Source organism: Aotus nancymaae, unplaced genomic scaffold (assembly GCF_030222135.1).
Source record: "Aotus nancymaae isolate 86718 unplaced genomic scaffold, 86718_ANA_hifiasm-v0.15.2.pri h1tg000014l, whole genome shotgun sequence".
NCBI lineage: Eukaryota > Metazoa > Chordata > Mammalia > Primates > Aotidae > Aotus > Aotus nancymaae.
In genome coordinates, this window is record NW_026988425.1 from 72,015,730 (window position 1) to 72,030,414 (window position 14,685).

General features: G+C 41.6%; 1 protein-coding gene across 1 annotated transcript in view; it reads left to right on the forward strand.

Annotated features, from left to right (window-relative positions):
- The first annotated feature begins 131 nt into the window (after window positions 1-131).
- The window catches only part of CMYA5 (cardiomyopathy associated 5), a 100,948-nt gene continuing 86,394 nt past the window's right edge, over window positions 132-14,685 (forward strand). The window contains exon 1 of the mRNA XM_012462090.2: window positions 132-300. Coding sequence (XP_012317513.2) covers window positions 152-300 — 149 coding nt within the window. The 5' untranslated portion in view covers window positions 132-151. The remainder of the gene's footprint in view (window positions 301-14,685) is intronic.

Sequence of the window (14,685 nt, forward strand, 5' to 3'; positions counted from 1 at the left end):
CGGGGCTCGCCCGCCCCCGGCGCCGGGAACCCGAGCCGCCCCCGCAAGGGCAGGGCTGGGGAGGGCAGGGGCCCAGAGCAGTCGGAGGGAGAACACCAGGCGCGGCGCGGACGGCACCGGCTCCAGCTCCGGCCCCGGCCCAGGAGAGGCGATGGCGAGTAGCGAGAGCAACCACACTGGCGAGAGCTTCCTCGGCTCCGACGGGGACGAGGAGGCCACCCGGGAGCTGGAGACCGAGGAGGAGACGGAGGGCGAGGAGGACGAGACGGCGGCAGAGTCGGAGGAGGAGCCGGACGCCAGGTAGCGCGAGCCTCCCTCCTCGGCCCAGGGCCTGCAGGGCAGCTGGCCGCGCCCTTGCCTTTTTGCTTTAAGTTTTTAAGCTCTGGGGTTCGTTTCCCTCGAGCTAGGCACTTTCTGTCTGGGTGCACTGCCGTTTAAAACAACTTGAAGGTGAAGGTGCTCGCTGTCAGCTGGAGTGACAGGCCCGCCTGCAGCAGAGTTCATTACCCCCGCCCCCAGCTCCTTGTGACTCGCTGCCCTTGTTTATTCCTGAGGATTTACTTAGGGTCCTGCCTAACTGCAGAAATGTGCTGGAACGCGTACATCTGGCCCAAGGCACAGGAACCATCGCGAAAGCTTGCTCTAGAGGAGAGAGGGTGGGGTGCAAGTGAAGGCCACTGGGTACCTCCCGAATGGCGGTCTCCTCTGGGGCCTAGCACTGGGCTTGGCTGCAATAAGGGGTCCTGATTTTGATACACAAATAAGGCCCATAAATTCTTTGGGGGAAAAGAAGCATGAGTTTCAACCCCTGTTCCTCAAGTCCTGCTGCTTTTCTTCTGGTCCCAAATATCAGTGTTTCAGTGAATGCGATGAAGTAATACTATGTAAAAAGATGCTCCTCCCACCCTTCGATCTCCCACCCTCTGTCCCTTTCTTAAGAAAGTCCTAAAATGAGAATAATAGAAATCACCTAATCTCTGTTTGGGTTTGTTTCTACCTTCACTTGTTCTCCTTGAGTATGGGTTTTTGGTTGTTTTCCTGACTGTTAATCAGTGATGTCTCCTCCTCAATCTGTTGGTAACAGTAGAAGCTTTGAAGGTGGCAGATGGGTGTGTACCACCTCAGAACGCCCAGCTAAGCTAATCAAAGCCAGCAGCGCCGATGTTGAAGAACTAGCCATAGAGTGGCATTGAGGAGGATGGTTGGTCAGTCAGATAAAAAGTCCTGAGTGTAAGCCACGTTTACCAAGCAACTACCAAGTGGGAAGCAGGCACAGCCGCTGCCCTCAAGGACTTTGTGGAAAAAGTTAGTTTCCCTAACTTCTTCCCCTACCTGGGGAAAAGTTTCCCTAACATGGCGAGTGTGAGACTATATAGAGGTAAACGGGAGGACTATGGGTACTGTGCAAGGGCAGAAGAGGGAGTGTTGCACTGGAGCTGCCTTGAAGAGGTGGGCAGGAACTGCAAACAGGAAGAGCAGAGGAAAAGGCCTCTGTAGGAAGTAGATCAGGAAGTAGGGGACCTGTGATCCCTTGGCAGTTGAGAAGGGGAAGTCTGTCCACCCCAGCTTTTATAATCTTTACCTTACTGTTGTCTGGTTTCCTCCTATCCTTGCCCAACTACAGTTTACTACGAATCGAATCTGAAAACTCATTTACACTAAAATGTGAGCAGCTGACAATTCACCACTTTGGGGTTGCATGGCCATTTGACAAAGGTCAAGACGTTCAGAAAAGGATGTGATTTGTTTGCAGTAAACTTCAGGCTGCTCTGACTACAGACAGTAAGGTGGACACCAGGGAAAGAGGTCAGAATAAATAGAGTGGAGGGAAATGTGAGGGAATAGGGTAGTGGGTGATGGAGGCCTGGAAAAAGCATCCACTTTTTTATTCTTTATTAGATGACAAGGGTAACGAGAAGTCAGCAAAACTTCTGGATTTTGGAAAAATGTTGACAAAGAGTCAAACTCTGTAAAGTATTTGGAGAGATTTATTCCAAGCCAAATATGAGGGCCCAATGGCCTGTGACACAGCCCTCAGGAGATCCTGAGAACATGGGTGGTTGGGTATAGCTTAATTTTACACATTTTAGGGAGACATGAGACATCAATCAGATACGTGTAAGATATACATTGGTTTGGTCCAGAAAGGGGAAAACTGGAAGGCAGTGGGAACTTTTAGGTTATAGGTAGATATAAATTTTTTTCTGATTGGCCGTTGGTTGAAAGAGTTAAGTTATTCTCTAAAGACCTGGAATCAGTGGAAAGGAATGTCTGGGTTATGATAAGGGGATGTTGAGACCAAAGTTTTGTCATGCAGATGAAGCCTCCAGGTAGCCAGCTTGAGAGAGAATAGATTGTAAATGTTTCTTATTAGACTTAAAGAGTTGTTCTATCTGCAATTCCAAAAGGGAGGGGGGTGTAATGAGGCATGGTCCATCTCCCCACCCCTCCATCATGGCCTGAGTGAGCTTTTCAGGTTAGCTTTGGAATGCCCTCGCTGAGCAGAGGGGTCCATTCAGATGGTCAGGGGGCTTAGAATTTTATTTTTGGTTTACAAACCTTTATTTTTAAAAATTCAAAAGGCACAAAATAATCTGTAAACTTTACCCTTTCAGGTATAATGTACATAATTATCTACAGTTACCTTTCTGAATTGAGGAAAAATTCCCTTTAATTATAAAATGCTTTTGTAGTGCAGAAAAGCTCATCATTTACATATACCAACATGTATATTGGATCAGAAAACTACCCTTCTGATATATCATCCAGTGATATGAATGTGACATATGACATCAAGAGGCCTGACTGTGAATCCTATTAGTTGTTCCATCATGGGCAGATTCTGTCCTCTTTGAACCCAATTTACTCATCTGTAAAATAATAAAAATTCCTAATTCATAAGGTTGTCATAAGGATTGCATAAATTATGTGAATGTGTGTAGGAGTGCTTGGTTCTTAGTAGGTTCCCATTAAGTTTTAGTTTCTTTTATTCCATTGGATGAATCATTATTAGCAGGAAACCTCTACCATCTGCTCACCATTCATCCACGAAGGGAGAGATGGTCTCAGCTTTCGGTATAAATAATGATCTTATTTCACTTTGACTTACCTGTATTCATTCATTCACTAAACATTCACAGAATGCCTACTATTAATATTTGCCATAGACAATGCAAGGTGCTGGGGATACAAAAATAAGAATCCATTACTGTCCTCACGTTCACATTCTAGTTGGAGAAACAGAAAAACCTAATTATGTCGTTAGTTGTTAGAAGAAATTTAAGGAAGAAAAGGTCTGTATGAAGCACCTCAAAGTCTTTGGATCCATACTCCCTGGAAGGGTTGGAGAAGGCTTCATCATTGGAGCAGTGTTTTGAATCATAATAAGGTGCCTCTCAGTGCTTGTAGTTTGTGGATATCAAAAAAGATTTTATGTTGCTAAAACTTTACAGAAGAACTTTTGTGAAAGGCAGATTATAAAATCCACAGGATTTTAGAGCTAGCAGAGGCTTTAGAAGTATCTGTAAAATCGATCTGATTTTAGATTCAGAAACTGAGTGTCAGGAGATGTTTGTTGAAAGTCACGCAATTTTTTTTTTTTTTTTTTTTTTTTTTTGAGGCAGGGTCTCACTCTCATTGCCCAGGCTGGAGTGCAGTTGCGTGATCATGGCTCACTGTAGCCTTGACTAACCAGGCTCAGGTGATCCTCCCACCTTAGCCTCCTGAGTAGCAGGGACTACAGGTGTGCATCACCATGCCTGGCTAGTTTTTTATATTTTTATAAGAGATAGGGTTTTGCCATGTTGCCAAGTCTGGTTTTGAACTCCTTGGCCCAAGCAATCCACCTGCCTCAGCCTCCCAAAGTGCTGAGAGCCTCCCAAAGATGTAAGCCACCGTGCCTGGTCAGCCACAGAATTTTTTAGAATAGAATTAGGAGTAGACCCCAGCTGTCTGGACTTCAATTTAATGTTCATTAATTTGTTCATTTGGCAGATATTTATTGAACTCCTACAATGTGGCAGGCAATGAACAAGGTCTCTGCTCTGCTAAAACTCGCTCCAGTTTGGGGAGACAAATAAATAAAACATATAGTATGTCAAGTGCTAATAAATTATGAGGACAAATACAGCAGGACAAATGGGTATGCTGTTTCGGATGGAGTGGTAAAGAAAGCCTCTCTGATGAGGTAACATTTGAGCAGACACTGAAGGAAGGAGTTTCTAGGCAAAGGGATGAGCAGGTGCAAGGGCGTCGAGGCAGGAATATGTGTCTTATTTGAGGAGCATAAGGAGGTCAGGGTGCTGGAACAGAGTGAGTAAGGGGGCGAGTGGTTAGAGTCGAGTCTAAGAGAGAGCTGGGTTGCAGATCCTGTAGGGCTTTGTAGTCCATAGTAAGGACTTTGAATTTTATTTTGAGTAAAATTGGAAGCCACGTTCTGTCTACTACACCAGTCAGGATAAAACAAGCAAACAAAAAAACAAAGAAAGCACGGTGATTGCAATATTCCTTTAAATAATAAGCACCTATACATTTGTATTTTCATTCGACTAATATTTATTAAACACTTACCATGTGCCAAACACTGTGCTGATTGTTTTAAACTCATGGTTTCCTGTATGGTGAGGAGGCAGAAGTAGATAGAACTGTTATTTTTGTATTTTTCTGACTGTAGACCAGTGAAAGCCAACTCTTTCAGCCTTTTCCACAGATCACTTAGAAACTTTTCAGCATTTTTATTTTGGGTCATTTTTTGTGGATCCATTTTATTTTCTCTATTTAAGCACAGAGAATAGCAGTACCCCAAACTTAAAAATCACCTTCAGGTGCAGCTTTGCCAGTGCTTATATAAAACAGGTCTAAGCTGACAGAATTAAAATTATTAGTGGCATTCACATTTAACTAGTCCTTGTAGGAAATAAACCTTTTGGAAGGTGCAGGGAATTTGTAAGTGGTTTCTGTTATCAGTACAGAGCACTCTGTTTCCATATATCTATTTATATGGTGTCTCCCACAGATGTGCTTACCTAGGTGTTTTGACAAGTGTGTTATTTGAGCCAGCCTTCTTCTGAGGTCAGTGGAAAGAGCTCGGAATGGGAGGGGTGACTGCTCAGGATGCCAGAGGCTGAGGGAGGAGAGAAGATAACAGAGTCACTTGTAGCCAGAAACTGAAGAGCTATTTAAGTGTTGGCTGCATGGATATTATATGTCCTTGGTAAGACTTCTAATCAACCGAGAGTCAAACTCAGCAAGAGTTGGAATTATTATTTTTTCTTTAAAAAAGCAAACTTACTAAAAAGTGTAGGACATACTGATAAAATTTTACAAAAAAAAAGTTTTATATTTTCTGGATATTCTGAAAACAGGCTTAATGAAAGCCTAATTTTATTTAGTCATTAAGCCAAATTCCCCTTCCTACCAGCATGACTTAGAGAATCAAGTTCAAGAGACCGGTTGTGGTTTGTACATGAAAGTAATCTTTGATTATCCTATAGAAATATAAGGTGAGCCATATACTTAATTTAAAATTTTCTAATAGCCACATTTTAAGAAGTAGAAAGAAACAAGTGACATTAATTTTAGTAATTATATAACCCAATATCCAAAGAATCCATGTAAAACTTATTAGAGATGTCTTACATTATTTTGTACTAAGTCTCTGAAATTTGATGTTTTTTAATACTTGTAGCACATCTCAATTTGTCCTACCTAACCACATTTCAAGTGCTTCGTAGCCACATGTGGCTAGTGGCTATCATACTGGACAATGCAGGTCTGATAATACCTAGAAATCTGTTAGCTTCATTGGAATCTGGAGAGCTGCTGCCTTGGTAATAAGTCCTGTATGCCTGGCCCTGTGCTGGATACCAGGGACATAAAGAGGATTGGATGACACAGTTGTTTCACTCAAGGAGCTCAGTCTGGTTAGTGGAAGCAGCTAATTTCAACCTAATATTATAAGCACTGTACTAAGGATGTTAACAGAGGAATATCCAAAGACATTCTTCCTAAAATGAGAGTTAGAAAGATTTCTGTAGAGTGACATGACAGTTGGACAGAAAGATATTCCAGGCACAATATGTGGTTGGATATCCCTTTAGTTCCTGGTTCCAGCTCTTGTGCTGCTAATTGCTGCTCTGTCTAAACTTTCTCTTTATTATCCAGAATCATCTCAGGATTTTTTAGGGTGGAGACTATTTGTTGATTGGGTAAGTGAATGGTGTGAATAAATGAATGAATAAATGAGTGAGTGAGTAAAGGGCAAGTCATCCAGACATCTTCAGGAAGCAAGTTGAGTTGGGATATTGAACTTGTTAGATCAGGTAAGATTTTTGTTGGTTGTTGACAGTTCATTTACCAGGGGTTGACAACGCCCAGTGACTCTGGAAAGACAGCAGCTTGGAGGGAACAGTGATAAGTACAGAAGGGTTGTTCAATTAATATGTCTGCAATCACCAGTGCCCCCTCTGTGACTTGTTAGAAAGCCACCCCTAGACTGATCCTTCAGCCAGATCATAGATGGAAAAATAAGAACAGGCTTTGCTTTTTGCTCAGAGAAAATTTTTCTATTAAGGCGACCAAAATGGGTTCAGTTCCAGAATTCTTCATCCTAATCTGATGAAGTCTGAGATATGTGGGAAGATTAATTGATACTATTGTTCAGTCCACCAAACTAAATGCGTCAGAGCCCTCTCAGGGAGCTGTTCATGTCTTTTCTTCATTAAGTATGCCTCCTTTTAAGAAAAATTCACTTGCTAAATGGGAATTTCCATTCACTGTTGTATACCATAAATATATACAGTTTTGATTTAAAAATTTTTTAGAAGAAATTTACATTCAGTACAAATTTCCTCCTAATGGCTGATTTCACTAGGGCACTTAAATTGTTGATTTATAAATAAAATTAATTTCTTCCATTTAAAGAAGTATATTTACTGTAAGAAAAGAGGCTTATTCATTCAAAAGATACTTATTGCAGGCCTACTGTGTACCAGGCAATATAAACATGGAGTAAACAAAACAGGTAAAGTTATTAATCCTCAAAGTTTAGCCTCTGGGAAGGGCAGGTATTAAATAAATAATCTCATAAGTAATTAATTAAATTCTATTCATTGGTAAGATGAATTGGTCCTAGGGAGTGTAGGTAGGGGCCTGCTAGGACCCTCAAGTCCCAGTCTCTGAAGCCTCCTTGCTCATTCCCTTGGGAGTTTTCGGTCAGTCTGTGGGTCCCTCTTGTTAGTCCTTCTCCATCTATGGCAAAAGGTTTCACTGTCCTGTAATGTGAGTCTGGCAAGACAGCCTGGCTGCCGATGACTCTTATCCTAGAAGAGACTTCACACGTCATCTCCCTTACCCTCATGCTTCTGGTGAGTGAACCGAGGCACAGATAGGAGGGAAACCATCACTTGGTCAAGGAACATCTAATCTCTTCCAAGCACTACCACTTGTTATTTTGAGTTATTTTTACAATAGCTCTTTGATATAGGGCATTGTTTTCATTCCCATTTTATGGAAGAGATAATTAGGTAAATTACTCAATATTAGCAATATTAGCAATATTGAGTAATTTGCCTAATTTCCGATAGCTGGTAAGTATCACAGCTAGGATTCTAACCCCAGTCTACTGTGAGGACTTGTGCTGGAACCATCTTCAGTTCAGTGCTCACCTTAAGATTATACACACCTGTTTTTATTAGCCAATTTATTTCTTTTATATTTGCGTACAATCTACTAATAATCATTTCAATTTACTTCAAACTTTTTTTAAAGGCAGAAGCATCAAAGACCCGGAAAATCTGCATAGTAGCTAATCTTGACCGTACCTTAGCAATATTAAGTTTCCTCATGTGTATTAAGGAGAGAAGGTCTTATGTTTAAAAATAGACATTAGGCAGTCCAATGTGATTGCATTCTCATAAGGCCAAAGATAGTAGCACCAGAATAACTTCCTTATATGCTGTATGGGATCATGTAACAAACCTGCAATAGTTATTTACCATAGTATGTATAAAATTCAGATCCTCTGTTTATTTATTTATTTATTTATTATTATTATTTTTTTTTGAGACGGAGTTTTGCTCTTGTTACCCAGGCTGGAGTGCAATGGCACGATCTCGGCTCACTGCAACCTCTGCCTCCTGGATTCAGGCAATTCTCCTGCCTCAGCCTCCTGTGTAGCTGGGATTACAGGCACACAACACTATGCCCAGTTAATTTTTTGTATTTTTAGTAGAGACGGGGTTTCACCATGTTGACCAGGATGGTCTCGATCTCTTGACCTCGTGATCCACCCGCCTCTGGCCTCCCAAAGTGTTGGGATTACAGGTGTGAGCCACCGCGCCCGGCCCCAGATCCTCTGTTTAAAAGACAGTTTACATTAGTTTGGGGTCACAAACTTTGAAGTTTTTCTCTTTCTTTTCTCCCAAGAGGGCATGAGAAGAGATTGAGACAACTGACTTCGGCTCTTCTTAGAATTTTGGGAGCTCCAAGGAGGACTTCAATAAATCCCCTAGTCATCCATCACCATTTTGGGCATAAATCAGGTTACATTGCATTAAAAAAAACAAAAACAAACACCTGCTAGAATTGAGAAGGCCAAGATGATCATCCTGGCTGTGCCACTTACTAGCTGTGTGACATGGGGCAGGATACTTCACCTCTCTGTGTCTTTACCACAGCTTTCAAACTTTCTCCCTGACCTGGCCCCTCCTGCCTCTCTCAGCTCATCTCATGCCACTGTGCCATTTTCACTGCACCCCAGCCAGCAGGCTAATAAGCCTGTTCCTGCATCCAGGTCTTTGCTCTTGCTGTCTACTCTCTCTGGAATGTGTCTTTAAATCCACCATTCAGGTTTTGATGTAAATGTCACTTTTTCAAAGAGGCTTTCCTCAACTGCCCTGCCTCATGGGCTTAGTTCACTCCCTTCGTGTCTTTCACGGTCACATTATTCATTATTTCACATTGCTCTTCAGAGCACCTGTCATCTGAAATTGTATTCGTTACTGCCAGCACTAGAGTGTAAACTCCATGAGGGAAGGGGCCTTGCTTCTGTGTTGCATTGCCAACAGCTAGAACACAGTGCCTGCTACACAGTAGGTGCCTAAGAAATGGTTGTTGTGGCCGGATGTGGTGGCTCAAGTCTGTAATCCCAGCACTTTGAGAGGCTGACGCGGGTAGATCACTTGAAATCCGAAGTTTGAGACCAGCCTGGGGAACATAGTGAAACCCCATGTCTACTAAAAATACAAAAATTAGCTGGGCATAGTGGCGCGCACCTGTAATCCCAGCTTTTTGGGAGGCTGGGACAGGAGAATCACTTGAACCCGGGAGGAAGAGGTTGCAGTGAGCTGAGATGGCGCCACTGCACTTCAGCCTGGGTGAGAGAGCAAGACTCTGTCTCAAACAACAACAACAAAACAACACAAGAAAGAAAAAAGAAATGGATGTTGAATGAATAAATGGTTGGGTTTCACCATAACATTCTATCCTGAGGATCTCAGCTCTTTCTGCCTGATGAACACCATTCGTATTACCACCTCCTAACAAATCATCTTGTTCTTTGTTATCCCTGTGTCAGGATAGTAAAGGCATGGAGAATGAGAACTGAGCAGTGGTTATTGAATCGGCAAAATACAAGTCCACAGGGAGAGATTAATAGAAATGCAGATACCTTTGAGAGGTTTAATAGTTTAAACCTATCAGCATCTACTTTAGATTGAATTCATTTTTTTAATAGATCCTTTCAAATACAGGATCTAGGTTACTCTCCTGGGAGAAGAGGACACTAGAAAAGTGGAAAGTGGGAAGTGGGTGCCTAGAAGAGGAGTGAGAGGGCACCTAGAGCAGACTGGGTGCTACCATTGTGCCTCAGTCTATGCTGCTCACAGGAGTGAACTGAGGGTATCACCCAGGAAACTGCAGAAAACTGGCTGCAAACTCTCAGTCTCGGTCACTGATAACTGAAGGAGAGGGTAACATTCTTATTTCCCTGACTTCTCAGAGAATCCGATACAGAAGGGGAAGAGGAGCATGGACAGAGTTAACCATGTTGACGTATAAACTAAAACTGCCTGAAAACCAAATGTGGAGTTGAAGGTATGACAGAGTTAGGACCCCTACTGCACTTACATACTTGACTCCTTGGAAGAAAATTCTAGTGGAGTCCCTGGACACCAGCCTAGGTGGGCAGAGAGATGCAGGGTAATACAGCCTTTGCGGCTGGAGAGCCAAGCTCGAGAGAAGAATGCTGGCATCCGAAGATCAGACCTTATTATCTGACTGACTGACTGGAATCGGTGGTCTACTTTATCTTAGAGAAAAATGGCAAGAAATGGCACCCACTCTTAAATTTTTCTTCCTGTTTCCGTTCCAGTTCATACCTGCTGCTCAACCTGCTACAGTTTTCACTTGTCAATCTCCTAAGTTTCCTTTGACTGAGTTTGCATAGTTTAACGCTTCAGAATCGCGAATTCGGAAACCCAGGCTTTAGTGAAAACACTGCCGCCGAACGGGTTTCAGTTTGCTAGGAAAGTCTTATGTAAGGTATTTTCTCTAGGTGAGGGGTGCTGCTTTAGATTCCAGAATCTTCATCAGTTAGGGTTTTGATTTGCAATAGAAGGAAACTGTGATCAATTTAAGTAGAAAATTGCCTGGTAGCTCCTAAATCATGGGAAGGGTGGAGAACTTGTTATTAAATAGTCAGGAACAGCCCCTCAAATCATGGCTCAAAACTAGTCTGATGAATTATTTCAACTCAATTTTAAAAAAACAACCCAATTTAAAAATAGGCAAAGGATCTGAATAGAAATTCTCTAAAGAAAATATACAAATGTCCAGTGAGCACATGAAAAGATGGTCAACATTATTATCCATCAGATACATGCCAGTTAAAACTACAACAAAACATAGTGTCTATTAACGGATGAGTGGATGAGGAAAATGAGATATATAGACCCAATGGAATATTATTTGGTTATAAAAAAACAATGAAATTCTATCATTTGCAGTCATATGGATGGAACTGGAGATTATTATGTTAAGTGAATTAAGCCAAGCACAGATAGACAAATACGACATTTTCTTACTCATTGAGAGCTAAAGAAGTAGATCTCATGAAGGTAGAGAGTAGATTGGTGGTTACTACAGGCCAGGAAGGGTAGCAGGGAGGGAGGGATGAAGAGAGATTGATTAATAGGTACAAATATACATTTAGAGCTGGGCGTGATGGCTCACACCTGTTATTCCAGCACTTTGGGAGGCTGAGGCGAGTGGATCACTTGAGGCCAGGAGTTCACGACCAACATGGTGAACATAGTGAAACCCATCTGTACTAAAAATATTTTAAAAAAACGAAAAACAGTTAGCCACATGTGGTAGTATATGTCTGTAGTTCCAGCTACTCAGGAGGCTGAGACAAGAGAATCACTTGAACACAGCAGGTGGAGGTTGCAGTGAGTCTGAATTGCACCACTGCACTCCAGAGCAAGACTCTTGCCTCAAACAAATAAACAAACATACACTTAGAAGAAATAATACCTGGTGTTTGATAGATCAGTAGGGTGATTGTAGTTAACATTAATTGACTGTACATTTCAATATCTAGAAGAAAATAAAGCAAATGTTTCTAAGATAAATGTTTAAGGTGATAGATATCCTAATTACCCTGACTTGATTATATAAAAGTCTCAAATAGTCACATATACTCAGAAAATATGTACAGCTATTACATATCAATAAAATTAATTAAAATCTCTCTCACCACAAAACCACAATAAGATACCACTTCACACTTTTTAAGATGGCAAAGACAGATAATAACACGTGTTGGGAGAGGATGCGGAAGTATCAGAATCCTCATATAACATTGGTAGGAATGTAAAATGGTACAACCACTTTAGAAAACAGTCTGGCAGTTTCTCAAACAGTTAAACATAGAGTTACCATATGACTCAGAAATTCCTCTCCTAGGTGTGTACTCAAGAGAAGTGAACACATTTGTCCACATAAAACTCTGTACATTAATATTCATAGCAGCATTATTCATAATAGCCAATAAATGGAAACAACCCAAATGTCCATTAACTAATGAAGTGATAAAGAAAATGTGGGCTGAGTGCAGTGGTTCACACCTGTAATACCAACCAACACTTTGGGAGGCCAAGGCAGGAGGATCATTTGAGGCCAGAAGTTCAAGAAAGACCACCCTGAGCAACATCGTGAGACCCTGTTTCTACAAAAAATTTAAAAATTAGCTGAGCATGGTATAGTTCTAGCTATTCTGGAGGCTGAGGTGGGAAGACTGCTTAAGCCCAGAAGTTTGAGGCTACAGCAACTTGTGATCTGCCACTGCACTCTAGCCTGGACAACAGAGCAAGACGCTGTCTCAAAAAAAGTGTTAAATTTATACAATGGAATATTATTTGGCCATGAAAAGGAATGAAGTACTGATTCAAACTATAACATGAATGGACCTTGAAAGCTTCATGCTAAGTAAAATAAGTCAGACACAAAGGAACACATATTGTATGGTTTCATTGATATGAAATGTCCAGAATAAGCAAATTTGCAGGGGCCCAAAGTAGATTTGTGGTTGCTAGAGCTGGAAGGGAGATGTGGAAAGGATTAGGGGTGATGCTTTAGGGGTGTGGGGTATCTTTTTGGGCTGATGAAAATGTTCTAAAATTGTGATGATGGTCACACAACTCTATAAATACACTAAAAGCCATTGAATGGCACACTTTAAAAGGGTGAATTATACCACAATAAAGCAGTTTTTAAAAATTGTCTGGTGAGCAAACTGTTGCCCTAGCTGAGGCACTAGATGTCACAACTTATGCTGTTGCCACATCCACACCAGCAGTTCCATATTGCAGCAACTGGGACTCCTGCTAGTGCCAGAGAGAACAAGGAGCTACACATCTATTTCTTTCCTCAGTAGCTCTCAAGTCAGTCTAAAAATGGATGTGAAGGTCATCACTAGGAGAGTATCTAGTGCTGTCAGCTGTGTCTCCCCAGGCCCCCCAGGGTGGGGAACTCACCAAGTGGGGAGAGAGATCATTTGCTCAACTGCCTTTTTGGATGTCAGATGTCTGCGGAATCAGCAAGGGGTCCTGGGTTAGACTTTTCTTTAGATATTGTTACCTGACCCTCAGATCATTTAACACAGGATGTGGGCTATTTTGCTGTTTCTGTGGATATTCAACACTTTGTTTAAACAATAGAATAAATTAGTTAATATTTCGCAAGGAAATTTAAATGAAAATACAAAATAGATCAGTGAACAGATAAAACCATATGAGGTTGAAATTTTCTCCCATTAAATATCAGCCGAATCTGACTATTCACTGTTTATTCCAGCATGAACATTCCTTTTTACAATAAGAACAAAGAAGTCTTTCACTCTGGCCTCAATATGACCTGTCTTACACACCTTGTTATTTTTGCTTTGGGATTTCAAAACTCCATTGAAATCCTATCACTATCTGTTTGCTATTATCAGGAAGTTAATTCCTTCTAAAGCTTTTTGGTCTGTATGCTTAGGGTAATCCTCCTTTGGAGAATTGTCACCATCTCACAAGTGGGCTACAACCGAGTGTATATATGACCCTGGTTCAGGGGAGAGATGAGACTCCAGTGGTGCCAGATTTCCTTCTCTGGTAAGTTGGAAAGGGAGGCAGAGATAGCTTTACAAAAGAGGTTTGGAGGATGTTTCTCAACTTTTTAGAGATCTACTCAACTTTATTTTGATCTTTTCTATAATGATAGAGTGTTAATTTTTAAGTTTGAAAATTATTTTTCTATCAGTCAAAAAATATTCCAGGGCTGGGAACGGTGGCGCATGCCTGTTATCCCAATAGTGGAAGGCTGAGGCAAAGGATGGATTGAGCCCAGGAGTTTGAGGCCAACCTTGTCAACATAGGGAGACCCTATCTCTACAAAAAATTTAAAAGTTAGCCGGGCATGGTGGTGCATGCCTGGAGTCCCAGCTACTTGGGAGGCTGAGGTGGGAGGATCGCTTGAGCCCAGAGGTCAAGGCTGAAGTGAGCCGTGATTGTGCCACTCCACTTCAGCCTGGGCAGCAAAGTGACACCGTGTTTCAAAAAAAAAAAAATTCTAAATGTACATCTGTGAAACTATCCAAACTGTCAAAGATGTGGTAAAGAAGAATATTAGCTAAAATTGCTGAGCATAATTTGGTATCTAAGATCATGTCCAGGGGAAAAATGAAAGCTATTTAATGGTAAATAAAAACTATCTGTCAAGTCAGGAATCCCAGAGTATGGAAGGGTGGGGAGATGACAATCCACAGGGAAAGGGTACAACTCCCACTGTGGGTCTGAATGCTGTATCACACTCAAGTGTGTTTCTAAAACCTTAAAAACTGTTTTAAGGTTTAACCTTAAAACAGTCCACCCAAAGTAGAGCAACCAGAATTCAGACCTATGTTCAAGGGTCCAAAAGCCATTTGAACTGGTCCTACCACCCAGGAGAGGCTCCATACTTCGTCAAAGCAAGTCATGCCAACAAGCAGAAGTTTTTCTGCCCCTTCATTTTCGTTCTTCTTTTGGATATAGAGGTTAGAAGAGGGAAAAGCAATATAATACCTTTTCTGAAAGCCAGGAGTCCCTGCCTTTGTTCTTGGTTTATCTCTTAATCTCTTTGGGAAATAATTTTCTGTTGTTGAGGGTG